Source organism: Dothidotthia symphoricarpi, assembly GCF_010015815.1.
Source record: "Dothidotthia symphoricarpi CBS 119687 unplaced genomic scaffold P153scaffold_16, whole genome shotgun sequence".
Taxonomy (NCBI): domain Eukaryota; kingdom Fungi; phylum Ascomycota; class Dothideomycetes; order Pleosporales; family Dothidotthiaceae; genus Dothidotthia; species Dothidotthia symphoricarpi.
This window is the reverse complement of record NW_022985023.1, coordinates 137,051-156,878: the sequence shown is the minus strand read 5'-3', so window position 1 is coordinate 156,878 and position 19,828 is coordinate 137,051. Positions and strand designations below refer to the sequence as shown.

Sequence of the window (19,828 nt, the reverse complement as noted above, 5' to 3'; positions counted from 1 at the left end):
GTGGAAGAATATCAATGCACTAAACATATGTAGTCCGTTGAGCCTTAGCGTCGCTATGGTAACCCCGATTGAACTGAAATTGACGAGTTCGACCTCCCATCCTACGTCGTCACCAAACATCGTCGTCGGCAATATTATGAATCTCTGCAAACTTCGAAGGAATTTTAAGCAATAACTTCCTACTTCTCAGACGCTATCGCTCCATTGCACCTCAACGTAGAACCAGACTTGAAAGCAGGCATCGAACGAAATGGCACAAGTCTCACACCACAACATAATGCGCTTCTACTTGGACACCCGCTTGAACACTCAGCTACCTTATTGCCGATGACATGAGGGCCCATGTTGAATCGAGAATTTTGACACTCTCGATATTCGAATCCGGTTCGCAATTCACTTGCAACCTTGGACACCCGAAGGAGGGCTTCATTACAAAACAGTGACCTGCAAGACCAGCCAACAAGACCGGGCCAACAGGCTCCTACATGAATATAACCATTTGTCATAGTGTTTTATGGTTGCAAGCGACGCTCCTGTCAGGCTGCCATTGACTGACACGACGGGTAAGATCAAGAGCGAATCGATGCAGTCAAGCAGTGCGTGCAGCCAGCAAAAGAATTGGCAGTTCAACAAATGAGTACGGATGAGTTCAAGCAAACGCCCGTTAAACACGAGGGGATGCGTGGCGCAAATACTGCCAAATTTGAGTCAGCAAGTTCGAAACTAGCTGGGGATATTTCGACTCACATGTGCCTTTGGGGCTCCCTATTTTCGAAATGGTCGGGTTGCGCATTGTCGAGTAGGCTCAAGAACTGATGTATGCGTTCAATATGATTTTGAGTTAAGCTTTCTTGACGCGAGATTTGACCCTAGTAATTAACATGGCTTGGCCATCCCGGTCATAAGCCGTTGACTCAGGAACGTTATCGTAAGAAGTTTGCTCCGCAACACAATAGGGTCTGAATCTGAGAAATTTTGCATCTCATGACCGTAATATCCTCCCTAGAAACCAATGCGAGAACTGTAGCGCAGGCATGATCGTTGCCGCAACAAGCCGAGACATCCACTCGTGCAACTTCCACAAGATTGTTTGCTCCAACTCCGCAGCGTCCATTTCTTTTGCCTGTTCTCTCATCTCTTCGACTTGCTCTTTCAGTTTGGCGGCTTTCCGAGGAAGTTCGAGACCAAGGCCAAGGTACAGACCAACGATGACGTATTCCATGACTACTTGCCTGGAACGGAACGTTAGTACAACGTATCAATAGCGTTCTCACTGTATCGCAGGATATTTGAGGAGTGTTGCAGATGGGTACGCACATGCACAGCTGTATTGTAACGTTGCCGCTAATAACGTTGAAACGCTGCGATCCTGACTGCTTCTCGAAGGCGAAACACATCATGTAAATGACGTTGGCAAGAAAGAACGGCAAGCTGAGAACAACGGTAGTGAGAATTTTGACCTCACTGGAGTCTGCTAGGTACAGACGCGCTGAAATGACTGTCGTTGCCCAGATCAAAATGACGAAACACGCTAGGTACAGACAGATACCGGCTTTCGTTGAGCCAGTTGCTGTAAAACTGGGTCCATCGCGAGAATCACCATCGATGCCGCCGGCAACAATGAGGGCGAACGAGATGAGTAGCGGAACGTGTACCATAAGCAGAAGCCATTGCATACGTCGTCCCTTGGGTTTTGTTGTCGAGTTAAGCAGACTGGAGGTCGCCATAAACAACGGCGTAAGACCCATCGAAGTCAGGATTGCGACACCGCTCTGGAATGATGTATTTGCTACGATCCTAGGATCATACAGCGAAGTTGAAGCAAGATCGAGGGAAACCTGTACGAGCCGGCAAAGCGCGAGCAGCATCAGCCAGACCCATGGCCAACTGCGTCCGAGACCTTGGCGGATGATAAGCCAAATGGAGATGCAGAGATAGGGAAAGAAGACGATGATTGTGACGATGTTGACGATGGCTCCATATCGAGGCACAGCCATTGGTATGGAGGCATTGGGGGTGAGATATGTTGGAGGAGAAGGAATCACGAAAACATAGATGGAAGCGCAAGCCAACGTCATGGAGATTTAGCGTAATGATCTGCCCCAGCTTTAAATATCGAGCAAGGTTCAATTGGGCAATACTTGCTTGGCATCCTTGGTAAATCTGGGCGGAACTTGTCTTGTCCAGTTTCATCTGTATGCGACTATCTCATCATCCAGAACTGATCCGGTTCATGCTCTTAGCACCTCTTTGAAATACGACCAGAGCCCATCAAAACGTCCTCGTCAGCAGGGTTGTATGATTACTGAAGTTCGCCACCCCTGAGGCTGTGCTCGGACGCTCGGACGTTGTCTTTCCCCTTTGCCCAGCCGCGTCACTTGCCTCCATCTCGCTTTTGCTACTTCTTGCCGTTAACTATGCGTCAAAAGATAGTGTTGCCCGTCGCTGGAAGTGACGTGGCCTTTGTGCTTATGAGCTTATGAACAGAGAGTTTGTTTTCAACTCACGGGATCAAAAACACTTACCATAACGAAACATGTTCTTAGATTCGTTTTCCAATAGGATTGACCACATCAACACCATGCGCTGATGTTTGCTTGTCTTTGACATACAAAATCACTTTGTTGTTCTGCTTTTCACGGACAAAAGAATCTAATCATGGCATGCCTGCTGACTTTACTCAATCTCAAACACAACAATTCCCTGCAAATCCTTCGAATTAGCATCTGGGTGGATCAGATCCCCCCAGCTAGCGAAATTCCCCGCACGCCCAACATTGGAATGGGGGAAACGCTAACAGCTACAGAGCTTACTTTGATTCTCAAGGCGCACAGCAATTCAGATCTGAGGAATGATTACAAGACAACTGACCTCCATAGTAACAGTATCTACCCTAACTCGATGGTTTCAGCATACTACAACGTCCCCAATGGATATGCAGCAGGAATATGTCCCCGATCAGGTTCCACAATCGGTACACTCGTATACTCCGGGACTTCAACACTCTCTCTTGCCCAAACTGGGGCTCTTCTGATCTTCAGCAACTGCTCGATCTGATACCCGATCCCTAACAACTTTTGCTCATCCCATGGCTGCCCTAAGATCTCCATACCGATCGGCACTCCGATCGGCGCATCGTTGCTTGGTTCCGAAAAACCGGCTGGGACAGTAACAACGGGTACGCCGGTTAGCGCGGCCAGGATGCCGTTTCGACCGGATTGCGATGCCGAACCAATCTTTACGACAAGGTTCTTTTGTTCAGGGTAGATGATCGCATCAAGATCGTTGGCAGCGAGAGTGTTTTGGAGGGCAAGAGTAAGGTTCTGGATCCCTTGACGGCGCTGCAGGTATGTGGCGTTGCTGGTCGATGAGACAAGCGCAGTGTTGACATATTCATACTGTGATGGAATGACAAGGAACTCGCCACCGGAACCGTTGACTGCTCGACGTGAGTACAGCCCAGTGAGCGTATTGGGATGGTCGCCAGAAAGGGAAGGGCGCTGGAGATATGCATCCATGAGCTCACGGTACTCGAAGCGCTGCACATCGAGCTGGGCTTGTATGGCGGTCGCGTTGTAGATTGTCTCGTTGATAGAAATTAAAGTCACACCTTCGGCGTCCAGACGAGACATTAAGGCATCCATCGCGTTGTTTACTGGAGTAACCTCGGACGAGTTTGTGCGATTGAAAAAGCCGTTCAAGACACCCAGGCGCAGACCTTTGAGAGTCCCAGTAGTTAGGGAAGTCGCATAATTGACAGCACGATTTGCCGATGGTACAAGTGCTGTTGCGTTATCCGCTGAATCGTATCCAGTGGAAGCCATGACCGAGAGAGCGACCGCAATGTCTTTGATTGACCTCCCAATCGGCCCAATGGTATCGTGAGTGAAGGAGATTGGAATAATCCCAGTCCTAGTAATCAAGCCTCGCGTAGGTCTGATGCTGCATAGCGAGTTTGCTGACGCAGGACTGCGCAGTGAATTGACGGTATCTGTTCCTGTGCCGAAGACGCAAAAAGAAGCTGCAACCGCTGCTCCCGTTCCACCAGAGCTACCTCCAGGTGTTCGCGTCGAATCATAGGCATTGATGACCTGTCCGCCCAACGAGGATACGCTGATGCCTTCCAAAGCGAGCTCATGTAGAGTCGCTTTACCCAAGATAACAGCTCCAGCATTCTTAAAGGCGACTACACTCGGCGCGTCTTCTGTTGGACGGGAGTCTGCAAGTGCAAGGCTGCCACCTGTTGTAGGCATATCCGCGGTATCATAGTTGTCTTTCAAAAGAATAGGGATGCAGAAAAGAGGTCCGGTAGCATTACCCACTGATAGCTGCTCATCCAAACTGTCGGCAATAGACAAAGCATTTGGATTTAGGGTTATTATCGCGTTTGTCAGGTTGTTATGAGCTTCGATCCTTGCGATGAACGACGATACTACTTCGCGGCAAGTGGAAAGTCCAGAGTAAAGAGCATGGTGAACAGATTCGATTGTCGCTTCTCGTGCATCAAATGGCATGGTCTGAGCGATCAAATGCTGGCAGTAGATCGCCGCCAAGGTCAGCCGGAGGAATGAAACCATGTTGGAAGGTCAGAACGCAGGAAGGATACGCGATCTCAGAAATTTGAAACTCGCGAACAAGTGTTACTTATGCACTTCTCCAGCGCACTTAGACTTGTCACTATCTCCGCGGCTTACATTGATCTTACTCGGCATACATAAATCGTTATTATGTGTATCTAGCTGTGACGTGTAGTGGTCATCACCACCTTATCGTAAGACCCGAAGAAGATACTGAGATGCCGAAGCTCGGAGTGACGTCATGCGCCGAGGTTATCTTTGAACATAGCAAAGCTAATAAGTTGCCAGTGTTCGAGCATTTCTTCGACAGAGGAAGATGAGATCAGCTTCGAGAAGGCGATCCAAATGGGCCTACTAGCGTGCTGGAATGGCAAGTATGCTTGCAACACAGCCGGCACAGTACGATAGAAGTACGCCAGCGAGTAGGACATCGAACAAGGAACCTTCAAACGACTGAGATGAATCTTGATGTTGTCGCCGTTAGGTATATGTTGAGATGCGCTGTTCAGCGCGTCGTAAATTCCATGCTCTTGATGGATTTGATGGCGACGAAAAAGCATGCATAACGTATTTTCTCATGCGACGCGTCTGTCAAAGCAGCCTACACGGCGGTAGAAGTTCCCAACCCCATAGCAAGTTCTTTGCTTGCTCACCATATGTCGATGATGAGCCTGTTGGCGATCGGCGTTCATCGAAGGACGAAGGACACACAGGGTGTGTATGCGTAGTCTGACTCCCGACGGGATGAGTGAATTCGGATCGTTGAGTCATTCATAGAGGCACTCTCCGCATACCAAAATGCCGTGGCTGGAGTCTTGGAAGGGGTATTGTGGGAGTGGTAGCACGTACGTTGTGGGAAGAAGATCATTGCCAAGGCTCTAAATAAACGTGGTTCCAACCACCACCACACCTCAACGCCTCAAATCCTATTCAAACGCCATGTCTATTTGTCGCACATCTTCATACCTTATTTGCTAGACTATGATCCGGAAGATGACCTCGCCGCAGACTAGGTCTTCTCCGCGTTGAGTGCACGAGCTCTCATGAAACCAACTGTGTAGTACCAGTGAAACTTTAATCCCAGATTGTGAGTTTTCAGACTACATCTGTACCGAAACGTGCCCCGATTTGTCGAAATAACGTCCCTGATCAACCGTCCCTAGATGCGCATCCCGTAGCAACGTAAGGTCCCTTGCTGCACATCCAATGTTGCACGCTGTTGCGAAAATTGAACGATGCGTTTCATGGCATCTCAATCGAAAAGTCTGCAACGAGATAATGTCACTCAGCACTATGGCATCGACGACATCGAGGTATGGGAGCACTCGTAGAAACAAGTACGATCGATCCTACCTACAACGTAGTCCTCGCCTAGGACATACGACGACCATATATGGTAGATTATGTTTTGTCTCTCCAGCCTCATCCTTATCATCGAGAAGTTCTGTTTGTCCCAGGTCACATTCAAGTGCCCGCCAAGCTTCTTTGATGAAACTTAGTCTCGAATCAAGGTCCGGCCAAATGCAATGGAGATGGTAGTCACCCTATCAGGCATCTGTAGATATCCAACTGTCTCGAATCTGATGGCTACCGCCTGTTATGTGTTCCCACATCCAGCAAAGGTGTGTGCAGACACGAAATGTTCACACCAATTTACAAAACCCTACGAAACGGCCAAACCTGCGTATACTGAAATCCTATGATACCTCAATCACGTTTCAAGGCCACTGCAAGGCCAAGACACGGGGTGCCGATGCCTTTCTCATGCTCCAGTGTTGTTTTCGAACCCTCATTCTGAGCACTCCCACGTCTTGGCCAAGAAATCGCCGCATCACAATCGCGGGGTCTGCCATCGCGCGAGTCACCTAGGGAAGCCAAGTAGTCGCGAGGATGTATAAATGAGGCCATGATCGCGACTGAAAGAGAACCATTCAGCATCAAAGTTCCCAGCCCAGCATCTACAGTAATCTTCACTCCCTTCTCTTTTATCTAATACCTTCTCTATTCTATTCTACTCTCTAATCATCTATCTGACCGGTTCAGAATGTACTTCACCAAATCCTCCGTTGTTGCTTTCAGCCTTTTGGCTTCCTCTTCGCTTGTGGCTGGCCACAGCGCTATTATCAAGGCAGTTGGTGATGCAGGTGGTGCGGGTTCTGCCATTGGTGTCGATCCCAACACCCCTCGTGACGGCACGAGGCGCCAGCCCTTCCAGCAAGATGCAACCCGGTTCAAGGGTGATGCTGCAGCTATCTGCGGCGAGACTCTTGGTGGAGGCGACAACGACATTACCTCCGGTACAGCTCAGGTCATGCAACTCAACGGCCCTACGCTTCCCCAGGTCTCCGCCGGCGGAGCACTCATGATGACTGTTCACCAAGTCAACGGAGATGGTGCCGGCCCTTATAAGTGCATGATCGACGCCACGGGTACCGGGACCGCATGGACGCCTATGACCGTCACCCAGAATCTCGCGGGTAACGCAAGAGGCCGCAATAACGACAACCAAATGATGGATCTGCCTCTCAACGTTCAAATTGCTGCCACCCAGAACTGCACTGGAACAGTCGCTGGTCAGACCAACGTCTGCATGGTACGCTGCGAGAACCCTGCTCGTGCTGGTCCTTTTGGTGGTTGTGTCCCAGTTCAGATGGCTGGTGCCGCTGGTATGTGCAAACACTCTCCTTCTCACATTCATAACATGCTTGTTCTGAATTTAATCATTTTGGACAACTACTGACCTATTCTAGCTGCTGCTCCTGCAGCCACTGTTCCGTCTGCCGCTCCCGCCGCTGCCGCTCCTGCTTCCGTCGCCCCTGCTGCCGCTGCCGCTCCTGCTACTTCCGCTGCCGCCGTTCCTGCTGTTCCTCAGAATGCTGCCACGAGCCTCCAGAGCACTGCCTCAACCGCCCAGGGTGCCGCTGCTCGCAAGCGAACGGCGCTAAAGAACGGTCAAGGAGTTGCTCCCTTGCTCACGAATGACGATCAGGAGGAGGAGGTTGCGGTTACTGATGATGATCAAGAGGAGGAGCTCGAGTTCTGAGTGTCTCTCTTCCTTGATATACCTCACGACTAGACTCTGGTATTCACGACTGGGAAGAATTTGAACCGGTAATCATGGTGGATTCATGTGGACGAACACGCTTCAGTACTCATCTTGCGACGGTAATGGGAATAGTGTGAAAAGTCTATGGTATGAGACTACCTCTGCGCGGTGCGCACCCTCCTGCTGGTCTGCGACTAGAGGAGGTAGACGGTGGAACAAATGCTAAAAAAGCAGTGGTGATGAATAGGCACAGGGACTTATCTCAAACGCTCCTAATGCAGTAATATATCTTGCTATCATCGTTTCGCCCCCTCTTGATCAATTGTGGTGGTTATGGTTCTGATGATGATGGAGGTCAGTATCTTGACTGGCTATCATTTGGGTTTCTCAATTTGAAAGTGTTTGCAAAATTCGAGTTTACCTTCACACAACTTTTCATCATTTACACATTGTTGGTCAATATAGAAACAACCGACGTTTATGGACGTGGGCTCGATCACGATAGCAATGTGATATACTTGCAGTTAAGGACAGTATGCATGCCATTCACGAGACTGAGTCGTGAAACTAATCATGTTCGAGGAAAACCGACGGAAAAGATAAGGAAGACGCTGAGATTGAGTCTGTAACGCATACACAAAAGCGAATGTAGGGAGTTCTATGAGTGACGAGAGGGGTAAGATTATCGGCCATGGGTTACCATCGGATTTGATTTCAATGTTAACTCATGGAAGGGATAGTGGAAGGCTGAATAAAACAGATGGCGAAGTCTGTGTCCTGCCAAATTGTGAATTGCAGCTGAGGAAACTACATGAGCATGTTGTAGCTGTCACTGTAGTTGCATAGTAGATTGAGGACCTCCATCCACAAACTTTTAGTCAGAGGAGTATCGGCCATCTCAATACTTGCATAGAAGAGTGAATTACTACTTGTTTTTGCATGTCGGGATTTCATATCCTCCTGAAGAGCCAGCAAGGCGTGAACGACATTTCGAGATCGTAGAGCTTTTTGTAGAGATTCGAAGACCACATTCGCCGTTCCACACATTCTTTTCAGCACTGAAAGGGGAAAGAAGAGCTGAAAATATTCAATAACCAGTAGCAGAAAAAGGGAACATCATGAGAGCCACCTCTGTTACTTTTAGGAGACTCAGGACGAGACCAACATATATGTGCTCATCTAGCATCTGTGATGGAGATGACCCCAGAACAGCCCACCAGAGTCATCCTAATCTTCTCTTGACCCGTTGCAAATGAGATGAGGTAGCTCGTCATGCCTAGTAGGGGAGAAACATACTATACCTTCTCTTGAGTCCAACTTGAACCCTTTCAAGGACGAAACTATAGCAAGATGTTCATAAAATGTCTCTTTTAGGTAGTTAAAGATCAAGAGTAGGGAGATTACACGTTCTCGCGTATTGGGAGTCTTTCTGCAACCTTCGGGAAGAAGGGGAGCTCTCGGTCAATCGAAATACCAGGAACCAGGGTGCAGCGAAATCATGCAACAGCTGGACAACTACAACCAAGTTTAGTATTGGAATCTTGTGCACAAAGATAGAGCAGTATACGCCTTGCGAGCATTTAAAAACTTTCAAGCGTGTAGTTTTGTGACTTGTAGGAGCCACGAAGGATGTAGCTTACTTCCCGCTTTTACAGTTGATCGAGAGGGGAGATCGTATTTTGAGATCTCCAGCAGGGGATACAAACCTCAAGACATCACAGCGCCTGCTCTTAGAGCAAGCGGAGCCGAGAGGGGAACACGCACGCCATGGAATTCAATCCATACTGCTTCTAACGCCAAGGTGGAGAGGAGATTTCAATGATTCCAATTCCGGGTTAGACTTGTAGAAGATTTTAAAAGGCGAGCACAACATGACGACTTGTGACATATCTTTAATCTATATCTACAACAGTACCTCGCCACTGCCTACGCGCTTTTGAGGTTTGTCCAGAGAAAAGAGAAGACAGGCCCTATGTCGTTAGTGGTAAGAATTTTTCCAGCGGCGGGCAAATAGACACTGATTTCTTACAAGAAAGACAATTAAACGCGATATACTACAGCTATACCAGTCGCTATTCTTGGAAAAGCTAGAGAGGCCCGATCCCAACATGACACTATTTGAGTAAGATTTTGATTCAACTTGAAGCTAGCAGGCACACCGCACCATCAAATCGACTTCTAAGTTTTTCGTTTCTCACGAGATCAAAGGAGGAGATCAGGACATCCAAGCAAAGATGGGGAGAGCAACGTTATCCATCACAGAGACAGTAATTTTGGATATCCTTTGAGGTACGAAAGACATGACAGACGCTTCCAATCCTTGTCCAAGATACCCAGCACATCGCACCATAAAAGTATTCGAAGTCTTCCTTGACTCGCACAGGCAAGAAAGGTATGTGTGTTGTACTCTCCAGGTGGAAAATTGAACCATGTTGTGAACTCGTATCTTTTGTTGTAGGGAGCAACAAAGGCGAGAATAAGAAGACAACATACCAGTCTTCTGGCCCGTTCATCTACCTCAACGTAGCCCGGCACAACAAGCTACTAAAACTGTTGCATGTCGTTTTTGTTTCTTAGGGAAGTAAAAAGGCGAGGTACATACCTACTTATGACGAGTCAATGAAAAGACGTAGAACACCACATGTTGCATATACACCAATTCTGCATATTTTGAGTCGCACAAAAGCCAGAAGCCAACACATACTCTATGCTTCGGACTGTCTTGATTTGAAGTGAAGTATATAGAAGAGGGGCAAGCGCAGACCATCGGTTCAGCAACAATTGCCTTTTTGACATTCTGGAAAAAAGGTGATTGTGTACTAACTATGTTACCCCGACGAAGAAGTAGAATATCGCGCAAACTCTGTCTGTAGTCGTCCAGAAGCTAGGAAGGCGGGAGAACAGCATGGATCTTGTCGCACAAAATCTTGCTTTTCACGTCGACAGTAGAGGCAAACAAATGCTTATATAACTTTCATTAGTAAGTATTAGGCAGAATGTAGGTATGTAAGCCAAGAAAGATAGAGGTAAAGACGAGATCACAATCTGTTTTACAATGGTAGAAAGTTTTTCACTTTGATATAGATAGAAATTTACCAATCACTCATTTTCTAGAAAGTCTTAGTTTTTAGGAAAACGTAGGTGTACAACTTAACGGAGATAGAAAAGAAGCAGGACAGCCACATGCCACCTGTTTCGAACCATCTCAATTCAATCTTAGGATAGAAGAGCGAGAGACAGCCATAAAGGTTCTAGAAAGCCTTTCTAGTTTTCAGGATAAAACTTGGTGTAACTTCAGAAGGATAGATAGAAGGGCAGGAGCAGATCACATCCCACCATGGTAGGAGGCTATTTGATTTCGATGTAGACAAAAGCCGACGACACCCCATAGGATATCGGTCATCAGTTTTAGGCTTTTGGAGAAACAGTGCGTGCACAATAAACAGGAACGGAGAAGCATGCGAGAGGCCGACATCCGATATGTTTCGAACCTTTTTGGTGTGGTTCCTATGTAAATAGGAAAGCCATATTCCACCCATGAGATGCTCAAATTGAGGTTTTGGGGAGAAACGGGTGTATAGCATGAAGGCGAGAGGGAAAGAGGCGAGAGAACATATCATGTGAGATATCACTGCTTTGGGACTTTGTTAATGTAATTTCCTGTTAATAGAAAACCCACAAACGACACATACCGCGTTTACTTTGTCGTTTTTCGGAGAAAGGCAGTTGTGTGCTACTTTTCTACAAGAGAGAGAAGAACATAACAGAAGCTCCACGAAAGTAGTCTTATAAGCCAAACAGACAATGCGACAACATGAGGTAACTAATAAGTCTGGTTTAATCACGTCTTGAATAAACTACATACCACCGACCGCACATGTAAGTTATCCTGGCCAACTTGGAGTTTCTAGCAAAATGATCTGTGCATCTAGAGAAGAATAGACAAGTCGACGAGCGTACACATACCACTGTTGCAACCCATTTCAACGAAGATAAACAGAGCAGCGCGAGCACCAGACCATTTCTTAGCGAACCTCGATTTTCGTTTTCGTTTCCAGAAACCTGTGTGTGTACAAGTCCGAACGACAAAGAGGGCGAGGACACACATACATCCGTTAACAGAACCTTTTGTAAGTGATGTAGAAAGAAAAAATCACCTAAAGCTCATGTTGCTTTATGCTGTTGTTTTTGGAATTAGGAGATGGCATGTGATTGTTCAAGCTGAGTATGACAGGGGAGAAACGCAAGAGCACAGCCCATCCCACGGATCCCCATTGTTTTGAAATATCTTGGTGTAATAGGATGTAAATAGATTTGAACCAGCGACACACTATGAGTTCTTGGACGATATAATTTCGCATGATGTAGGAAAGTGGGAGTTTATAAGTAAGAAATACGGAGAAGACAAGAGCACAACACATGTCCTTGCAAATAGAGAAAGGCCGCCAACAGACCATGTAGCTTATTGGTCTAGCTTTAGGTCTTCATAGAATAGTAGCCGTGCAAGAACAGGGGGACAAGAGCACAACATGACTCCATTCTCAACCTGTTTGGAGTTCAACGTAGATACACAAAACCCACCGCCCGCCTCCACAAATAGACTTCTTGTCCCTTTCTTTTGCAGAAAATAATAGCCAGCAATGTCCCAGAATACCACGGCCTAGATCTAGTCCAGATTTGGCTTTTGTCCAGAAAGCCGAGAAGCCAGACAGTCACATACGACCGCCATTGCGTCTTTTTCATTTGATGTGAAACGAATGGGCGAGCGACAGACCATAACCTGTTTACCGGCAGAGTTTTTTTTTTTTTTTAGCTTTTACAAAAAATGTAGGTATGACTTAGAAGTCGCAGACAGGAAGACCAGAGAACAACATTCCAATAGCAGTTCTGGCGTTGTTTGAGAGGTAAGAAGCCGAGGAAAACACATCACGAGATCGGATTCCCATTTTAATCTCGATTTATCAGAGCAGAGCGAACAACAACCCATGTGTTTGCCCTGGTAAAACTTTTCGAGGGTGTAGGAAGATGTAGGCGTACCTTATAAATCATAAACAAGAAAAGCAGGAGACCCCATCGTTCCATGGCAATAGCCTTTAGGTTTTATTAGCAGGCAAGAAGGCAGACAAGACAGCCGCTATGTAGCGCTTTGTGTAAGCTTTGGATGTATGTGAGTAGGGGGACACAACCGCCTTCTCATGCAAGACTTATCTTTCTGTTTCTAGAAACAATAGGTGGGGTGGAAAGGTGAGATGTTTGAACTAGGGAGAGAGGAGGGACACATCCATCTGTATCAGCGCAGATTTGGGTTTTGTGTAGAGCGATAATATGCTGAGAACAACACATGGCTCTCCTTCTAGAGTGTTTTGGTTTCCACCTAGAGAAGGAGAGGCCACCGATCGCCCATAATAGTGTTGTTGTTGCAAGTTTTTTGTCTTTTATAGAGTTGTAGGAGTACGATTGAAAGGCGATAGACAAGGGAGGCGAGAGAACAACATTGGTCTGATGTAGATGTAGCTTTAGTTTTATCCAGAGAGGTCGGGTGGTCAGGCAGCCGCCCATCGCTAGGACGTAACCAGTTTTGATTTCGACATAAACAACAAGAGGGGAGGTCACCGACCACCCATGGTTTGCATTTTCCAGAATTTTCAATCATCGTGGAGTCGTAGGAGTGTTATAAAAAGGTGATGGAGAAGAACACCATGCTTCGTCTGGAAGAGCTTTTCAATACCGCAAAAGGCAGGAGCAGAGAAGAACGACATGCCTCCATCGTAAAGCAATTTTTCGAGATGTGAATAGAGAGCTTGCTGACACGCCATAAAGTAACTCACTTTGCGTGTTTGTTTTCTAGAAAAGGATGGGAGCAGAGTGAGATAGACAGCTAGAGCAGGGACAGAAGATGCTACCCATGTATTGCCATTTTATTGGTTTTAGAACTTTTAGGGCGCAGAATGCGGGAGGACATTTCCGTCCTCCAATGGGATTTGATTTGATTTCGAAAGAAGGGAGAGCGAGCCAGAGCCCATAGCTTCCTTTTTGAAAGTCTTGAGGAGAGATGTGTGTGAAAAAGAAGGAGAGAGAGAGAGAGGAGCGCCATGTATCTTTGCCACTTCTAGTTTTAGACCTTTTGAGGGCGCAGAAGGCGGGAGGACATCTCATGCCTCGAAATGGATGCAATTTGATTCAATTCGATTTTGAAAAGAGGGACAGCAAGGCACAACCCATGGATCGATTTTCGGAAGCCTTGAGGAAAGACGTGTGTACGAAAGAGAGATAGGAAACACCATAATTCTGGTTGTATGTGATTTGGATTTTGAGAGGCGCAGAAGGTGAGGACATGGCGCCGGTCAAGCGCGTCTTTGATGTGATTTTGAGAGAAGGGTGAGGAACAGCCCTAAACAGATTTTCATAGCTTCTTTTCGAGAGAGAGTATGAGTTTGTGATGAGAAGTGAAGGACGAGAAGTAGAAGGAGAGTTTATATATACACCTCCATCACGTGTAGCCAGTCATGCATACCCGAATACTGACATGAGTTTACGATATATATTTTCGAATTCATATACTCATCACCACACTCATCAGAGTGTCATATCCATCACACAACCACACACATAATCCTCCCCCACCACCGCAAAACGCCATCCACACCCATCCCCCACCTAAAGTTTAGCGCCCGAGTGTAGTCACTCCCGCATATTAACCACGCAACGAATGCAATCCCCAGCCTTCATATCCGAGAACGCCTCATTAATCTTGCCCAGCGGCTGGCGATGCGTAATGAACTCATCGACCTTGAGGTCGCCGTTCATGTAGTCCGCAACCAGGCCGGGGAGCTGCGTGCGGCCCTTGACGCCGCCAAAGGCACAGCCTTTCCAGACGCGGCCGGTGACGAGCTGGAAAGCTGGAGTGTGTTAGCATTTGAGGTTTAGGTGTATATGGAAGGGGAAACGTACGTCGTGTAGCGATCTCCTGGCCCGCGGCCGCAACGCCGATGATGATGCTTTCTCCCCAGCCCTTGTGGCACGCCTCGAGCGCGGAGCGCATGACATGCACGTTACCCGTGCAGTCGAAAGTGTAGTCGCAGCCGCCGTCTGTCATGTCGACGAGTTTTTCCTGGATGCTCTGGTCGCCGAGTTTAGTGGGGTTGACGAAGTCTGTTGCGCCGAACTTCTTGGCCCACTCTTCTTTCGAGTCGTTGACGTCCACGACGATGATCTTGCCGGCCTTGTTCTTGACCGCGCCTTGGATGACTGATAGTCCGACGCAGCCCGCGCCGAACACGGCGACGTTGGAACCTTCCTCCACGCCGCCCTTGCCGGCTGTGATGGTGGCGGCGCCGTACCCGGTCGTGATGCCGCAGCCGAGCAGGCATGTGCGGTCCATGGGCGCCTTGTCGGTGATGGCGACGACGGAGATGTCTGCTACGACGGTGTACTGCGAGAAGGTCGATGTGCCCATGAAGTGGAGGAGGTCCTTGCCCTTGCACTTGAAGCGCGATGTGCCGTCGGGCATGACGCCCTTGCCCTGTGTAGCGCGGATCTTACCGCAGAGGTTCGTCTTGCCCGACTTGCAGAACTTGCACTCCTTGCATTCTGGTGTGCTGGGCGTGTTAGATGGCGCGTGGGTGAGGTGTGGAACGAGAGAACATACTACAGCGCAACGACGTTGTCGCCGACCTTTACGTTTGTGACGCCCTCGCCGATCGACTCGACAATACCAGCTCCCTCGTGCCCGAGAACGATGGGAAAAGCACCCTCGGGGTCCTTTCCGGAGAGTGTGTAGGCATCGGTATGGCAGACACCGGTGTAGTAGATCTGGATGCGGACCTCGTGCGCCTGAGGGGGCGCGACCTCGATATCCTCGATGGAGAGGTCCTTGCCAGCTTCCCAAGCAACCGCCGCCTTGCACGTAATCGTCTACATGAAGTCAGCCATCATCCAAACATTCTCATCGCCATTGACGCGAGCAACCACTCCACACACCTTTCCAGTAGTATCCGACATGTCGACTATGTGTGTATATACAGTTATCGCGAAGTAAAGTCAAAAAGTCGTGGTGAGAAAGTCCCGAGCTTTTGTACAAGGAAGCGCATCGTCATCAGTCCCAAGTCCCGGGCCCCTCCATGCCCCTCACCTCGCTCGCGCACCACTATCGGGCAATCGGCCCTGCTCCATAGCCTCGCGCGAGACTCGCCGAACTCGCGAGAAGGTCGGACTTGTCCACAGTCTGGGGTAACTTCATTAACATTACGGCGTGATTGGCTGGCGATGTCGGGGCTTGTTTTCCTGATGCGCGGTGTTGGACCTGGTGGGCGGACTTGGCAAGCGCTTTCGAACTACTTTGCTACATCTGGGTATTGGGTGCGGGAGGTGCGATTTTGTCCGTGAAGATGGGTGTATACACATCGGGCTATTTGTGTCATTTTGTGTTGTCGGATCATCTGTCAATAAGCATGTGGCTGGCTGTACATTTTCCAAATATGATGATGCAAAGTCCGAATACCCTTGGAGGAGGGCAGGGATTGGAGAAGAGCCGCACCATGTCCCGCTCTCTCCCACCATCTTGCCGAAACCACATTACCATCACATCCACACCTGATTTCAAAGCAGATCTTTGAAACAGCGAGAGGGTATAAATTCGTACTACAGCTAAGAAACATGTCTTCTCCCACCCCTCATACCGCAGGCGTCGTCCCTGCATGTTCCTGACTCAGCCTCTCTGGAGTCGTCTTCCCGCTCGTCCTCAAACTCGCACCGGCGTTCCCTTCTTTCGCTCCCTTGCTTTTACTCCTCAATCGTCGTCCCCAGCTCGAACTCCGCCTTCCCCCTTCCAAATGCTTAACTCCATGACTCCACCTCTTCCGCAGTGGCGGCCTCGTCCCGTCCAGGCCTAACAAGCCCCGTAATTCGTGCACCTCGACATGATCCCGCGTGTTCCGCATGCGATGCGCCCATGTGCACTCGCCGTCCTCGAAGAGGAACTCCCCACCTACCTGCTTGAAGTCGCCGCCTTTCAGCGCGTTCTTGCCTGTGCCCAGACTCTGGAACACCGACTGCACTGAGTTGATGAGCATGTGGGTGTGGATGTATTCAGGCTTCGCGCCAAGGTTGTATGTGCGTGTCATGCCGAGGATGTCGTAGAGCTTGCGCGTGGGGTCGGCGTATATGGGGAATGGACAGGACGTCGCTTCCGTGTACATTTGTATGAGCTCGGGGCGACCGCAGCCGATGACTGTGATGAAAGTGGGCGTGGGCAGTGCGAGCAGGTCGTCGGGCGTTATGGAGGAGGCGATGGTGCGGAGGTATTCCTGGCAGTTCTGTGCTAGTCAGCATGTGTGCCACAGTCGGTGATGGTTGGGGTGTGGAATGCGGGGAGAAGAACTTACCCCACAGAAGAAATGTCTGATGAAGATGATCAGCTGTCTCGGCGCAACGCCCTCTCCCTTGTACAGCTCCTTGAAGGGTATGCTCTGCCCTTTCGCATCTAGGACATGCAGATCCTCCACACTGCTTAGCTCCTTCTCCGTCGGAATATGGTTGTCGACCTCCACATTGCCTTCAAATTCCTCCTGCCCCTTTGCGATCGTCGACGCATCGTTTGTCGGCGAGAACGGCGGTGTGGTTGGGACTGAGCGGTTGGAGGACATGGAAGCTTTAGGTTCCGCCTTGAGCCCTGATCGTGAGGGCGGCGGAGAGGGCTGTGCGGCTGACGTTGGCGGCGCGAAATCGGTCGTTTTGGTCTGTGAGGGCTCCATGATGGACGTGTTATTGAGCGGTTGAAGAAGGGAAGAGGCACAGATGTGGAAGCAAGGGTTGCGCTTCACGGAAGAGAGGCGTGCCGAAGCTAAATGCTACTGGCAAGATGTCGATCGCTGCGAGGGCTAGAACCAGCCAGCGTCTTGATAAGAGAGGAAGATGTGAAGTGGAGAATCCACGCAATCAGTGAATAATCGAAGATATACTACACGTCGTTTGTGTCATGTGTGCCTAAAGCTGGCGACGCGCGCCAGGTTTCGACGAGCTCTGGCGCAGGCACACGACGTCAGCGGCTGTCGAAACCCGATCTTAGTCTCCGCTGTCACATTAGTTCGGGGGTACATTGGCTCAGGGCAGTCGTCAAATCATCTACTCCTTGACACTTCGAAAAGGTGCCCTTGTCATAGTGGCTCCTCCAGACTTGGTGTCGCGATATGAGGGTTGTAGGATTTCAACTGTGTGTCAGATCAGGGTCCTGGCACAGCGATCGGCGCTAGCTGAGCGGGGGGACGCGACTTCCATCTTCATCTCAACATCCTGGAATCATCTTTTCCCAACACCAAGGATCTCAACACAATTATGAAGCTTTACAGGGAATGTGTTTATTCTTTTTTGTAACTCAGCTGGGCATGAATCACGGCCCTTCTCATCCTTCACGTCTTCATCGTCGCCAGTTTAGCCTCAACGCGCTGCACCACCTCCACATATCGCTTGTAGTCAGGGAAGTCGGTACCCTGAGACAGTTTCTTGATCTCACACGCTCTGGCTGCCGCAGCCCCTGCCATCTTAAAGTCACTGTTGAACTCGCACACGAGGGCGATGTCGAGAAACCTAGAAAGCGTGAGCCAGAGAACCGTTCATCATGCACCCTGGCGACTACGGTGAGACGCTGAAGAAAACGAGTTCACTTACACACTAGCCAGCCTAACTGTATTGTCGCCTTCCTCCAGATGGATGGCCGCAAGTTGAAGCAGCTTGGCGACGAAATCCGGCTGTTTGGCACCCTGTTCGAGATTCGGCCCACGTAGAAATCGCACCTCACGATCAAGCTCCTGCAGCCTAAAGCGCCGCTGAGCACTTTTGTATGCGAAAGTGTCCTCATCATCTTCATCACCTGCGCAGGCTGGGCAGTCGCACACGAAGCCATAGTGCTTGAGCTCCCACGAGCGAAGCCTCTTGTCGTGGACCATGTCACAGTACGAAAGCGTTATTTGGTCGCCCGCCTTGATCTCACTGATGGTATGGATCGTCTCCTTGCCAATCGCCGAGTTCCAGGAGAAGCAGGCATTCGGATTGCAGCTATGATTGAAGCGCGCAGCGTGCGGGAAGACGGCAGCACCCTTGCCCATCTCCATGCAGTTCGTCTGGAAGATGCTGATGAGCGATGGCTGCTTTCCGGTTCTGGCGTCGTGTTGCTCGGAGATTCGCTGTCGCTCGCGGCCGGTCACCGTGGGATGAATCTGCGACGGCCATGCGCGGGGATCTTGGCCGTGGCCGGAGTGCAGGGTGAAGTAGAGCGCCTGTTGCTCGGGTGATAGTATGTCGAAGGCCGCTTGAATGTCGGACTGCACGTAGTCGGCGATCGGGACGATGAGCAGCGGGTCTTCGGCCAGGATGCGGGTGCCGAGCGCCAGTCGCTTCAGCGCGAAGCAGCCATAGCCTTTTCCCGGCACGGCGCGGACCTCGTAGTAGTCGTTTTCTGCGACGGAATGTGAGCTCGAGCTGGACAGGTATGTACCTAATAAACACAACGATGTTGCGCATCTTTTACGCGAGGAACTGCGTATGTATGGTGCTCACCTGGCGCCTTGATCGACTTATCCGCGGATGTCATGTTGAAGTATGTGATTGTAGCGGTTGAAGTGTTGTGGAGATGCTTGTATCGAGTTCAAGGTGCCGCAATTGATACAGTAGGTGAGATTGTTTGCTCAAACGCAATGCGGTGAGCCGTCGCGGTTTCCGATATCGCCATGGGCAACGCACTCACTCACTCGCTTACCTTGTTTCTCACCTGGATATGATGAGCCTGGAATTTCTCGCCAAATTACTAGACTTGCTGCTCCCAAAATCCAGTCTGTAAGAGCAAAGCAAGCCGTCCCTATACTGATCGAGATCCTGAATGTACAGCTACACTCCATCGTGGATGAATGAGAACAGTTTCGTAGCTGATGCTAGCCTTAAACATCATCGTTCGATACTTTTGCTGTCTGCACCTTCCAAAGCGCTTGTGTGAACGCCTCTCAAATCTCAAACCACGAAAACCATCGCAATTATCTCCCAGGTACGACGAAAGTATTTCGTTTGACTGGTCACTCACGATACCGATGGCTGGAGCACTACGACTCTCAAGCACGTCCACGTCAAAGTCTTATCCAGTTCTCGATGAGCACAAACTTCGTACATCACCACCACCCCAACACGATCAGCCATCACCGCAAAAGTCAAATGCGAT

The 19,828-nt window shown here is 49.3% G+C and overlaps 7 protein-coding genes across 7 annotated transcripts; 1 reads left to right on the top strand and 6 right to left on the bottom strand.

The window, feature by feature from the left end:
- Positions 1–552: 552 nt before the first annotated feature.
- On the bottom strand, positions 553–2,218 carry P153DRAFT_68711 (uncharacterized protein). The gene is made up of 3 exons (XM_033673345.1): positions 1,318–2,218; positions 748–1,232; positions 553–694 (listed from the first exon to the last, which is right to left on the bottom strand). The coding sequence occupies exons 1-2, from the start codon at positions 2,076–2,078 to the stop codon at positions 983–985; spliced, it is 1,011 nt and encodes a 336-aa protein (XP_033521116.1). The 5' UTR covers positions 2,079–2,218; the 3' UTR covers positions 553–694; positions 748–982.
- A 697-nt stretch (positions 2,219–2,915) lies between these two features.
- P153DRAFT_388049 (amidase signature enzyme) lies at positions 2,916–4,577 on the bottom strand (the record flags this gene model as incomplete). Its single annotated transcript, XM_033670716.1, has 1 exon — positions 2,916–4,577. One exon carries the CDS (start codon positions 4,575–4,577, stop codon positions 2,916–2,918), a length of 1,662 nt encoding a protein of 553 aa, XP_033521115.1.
- A 2,044-nt stretch (positions 4,578–6,621) lies between these two features.
- P153DRAFT_388048 (uncharacterized protein) lies at positions 6,622–7,620 on the top strand (the record flags this gene model as incomplete). The annotated part of the gene is made up of 2 exons (XM_033670715.1): positions 6,622–7,243; positions 7,328–7,620. The coding sequence occupies 2 exons, from the start codon at positions 6,622–6,624 to the stop codon at positions 7,618–7,620; spliced, it is 915 nt and encodes a 304-aa protein (XP_033521114.1).
- Positions 7,621–11,507: 3,887 nt separating this feature from the next.
- Positions 11,508–12,705, bottom strand: P153DRAFT_359079 (uncharacterized protein; the record flags this gene model as incomplete). The annotated part of the gene is made up of 6 exons (XM_033666842.1): positions 11,508–11,551; positions 11,590–11,685; positions 11,734–11,748; positions 12,205–12,283; positions 12,344–12,403; positions 12,661–12,705. 6 exons carry the CDS (start codon positions 12,703–12,705, stop codon positions 11,508–11,510), a joined length of 339 nt encoding a protein of 112 aa, XP_033521113.1.
- A 1,402-nt stretch (positions 12,706–14,107) lies between these two features.
- P153DRAFT_368782 (glutathione-dependent formaldehyde dehydrogenase-like protein) lies at positions 14,108–15,808 on the bottom strand. The gene is made up of 4 exons (XM_033668608.1): positions 15,604–15,808; positions 15,272–15,537; positions 14,575–15,221; positions 14,108–14,522 (listed from the first exon to the last, which is right to left on the bottom strand). The coding sequence occupies exons 1-4, from the start codon at positions 15,622–15,624 to the stop codon at positions 14,305–14,307; spliced, it is 1,152 nt and encodes a 383-aa protein (XP_033521112.1). The 5' UTR covers positions 15,625–15,808; the 3' UTR covers positions 14,108–14,304.
- A 431-nt stretch (positions 15,809–16,239) lies between these two features.
- P153DRAFT_368781 (uncharacterized protein) lies at positions 16,240–17,808 on the bottom strand. The gene is made up of 2 exons (XM_033668607.1): positions 17,007–17,808; positions 16,240–16,937 (listed from the first exon to the last, which is right to left on the bottom strand). Exons 1-2 carry the CDS (start codon positions 17,373–17,375, stop codon positions 16,296–16,298), a joined length of 1,011 nt encoding a protein of 336 aa, XP_033521111.1. The 5' UTR covers positions 17,376–17,808; the 3' UTR covers positions 16,240–16,295.
- Positions 17,809–18,029: 221 nt separating this feature from the next.
- On the bottom strand, positions 18,030–19,531 carry P153DRAFT_398830 (SET domain-containing protein; the record flags this gene model as incomplete). The annotated part of the gene is made up of 3 exons (XM_033671680.1): positions 19,177–19,531; positions 18,289–19,075; positions 18,030–18,207 (listed from the first exon to the last, which is right to left on the bottom strand). Exons 1-3 carry the CDS (start codon positions 19,208–19,210, stop codon positions 18,030–18,032), a joined length of 999 nt encoding a protein of 332 aa, XP_033521110.1. The 5' UTR covers positions 19,211–19,531.
- Between the last annotated feature and the right edge of the window lie 297 nt (positions 19,532–19,828).

Bases quoted from the DNA above. Each gene is read 5' to 3' on its own strand.
- P153DRAFT_68711 (XM_033673345.1), bottom strand. From the start codon at position 2,078: ATGACGTTGGCTTGCGCTTCCATCTATGTTTTCGTGATTCCTTCTCCT. The intron at 1,233-1,317 runs GTGCGTACCCAT...GTTCCGTTCCAG, and splicing joins GTTACAATACAGCTGTGCAT to GCAAGTAGTCATGGAATACG.
- P153DRAFT_368782 (XM_033668608.1), bottom strand. From the start codon at position 15,624: ATGTCGGATACTACTGGAAAG. The intron at 15,538-15,603 runs GTGTGTGGAGTG...GACTTCATGTAG, and splicing joins TGTCGGATACTACTGGAAAG to ACGATTACGTGCAAGGCGGC. The intron at 14,523-14,574 runs GTACGTTTCCCC...AACACACTCCAG, and splicing joins CCAGGAGATCGCTACACGAC to CTTTCCAGCTCGTCACCGGC.
- P153DRAFT_368781 (XM_033668607.1), bottom strand. From the start codon at position 17,375: ATGGAGCCCTCACAGACCAAAACGACCGATTTCGCGCCGCCAACGTCA. The intron at 16,938-17,006 runs GTAAGTTCTTCT...TGACTAGCACAG, and splicing joins TCAGACATTTCTTCTGTGGG to AACTGCCAGGAATACCTCCG.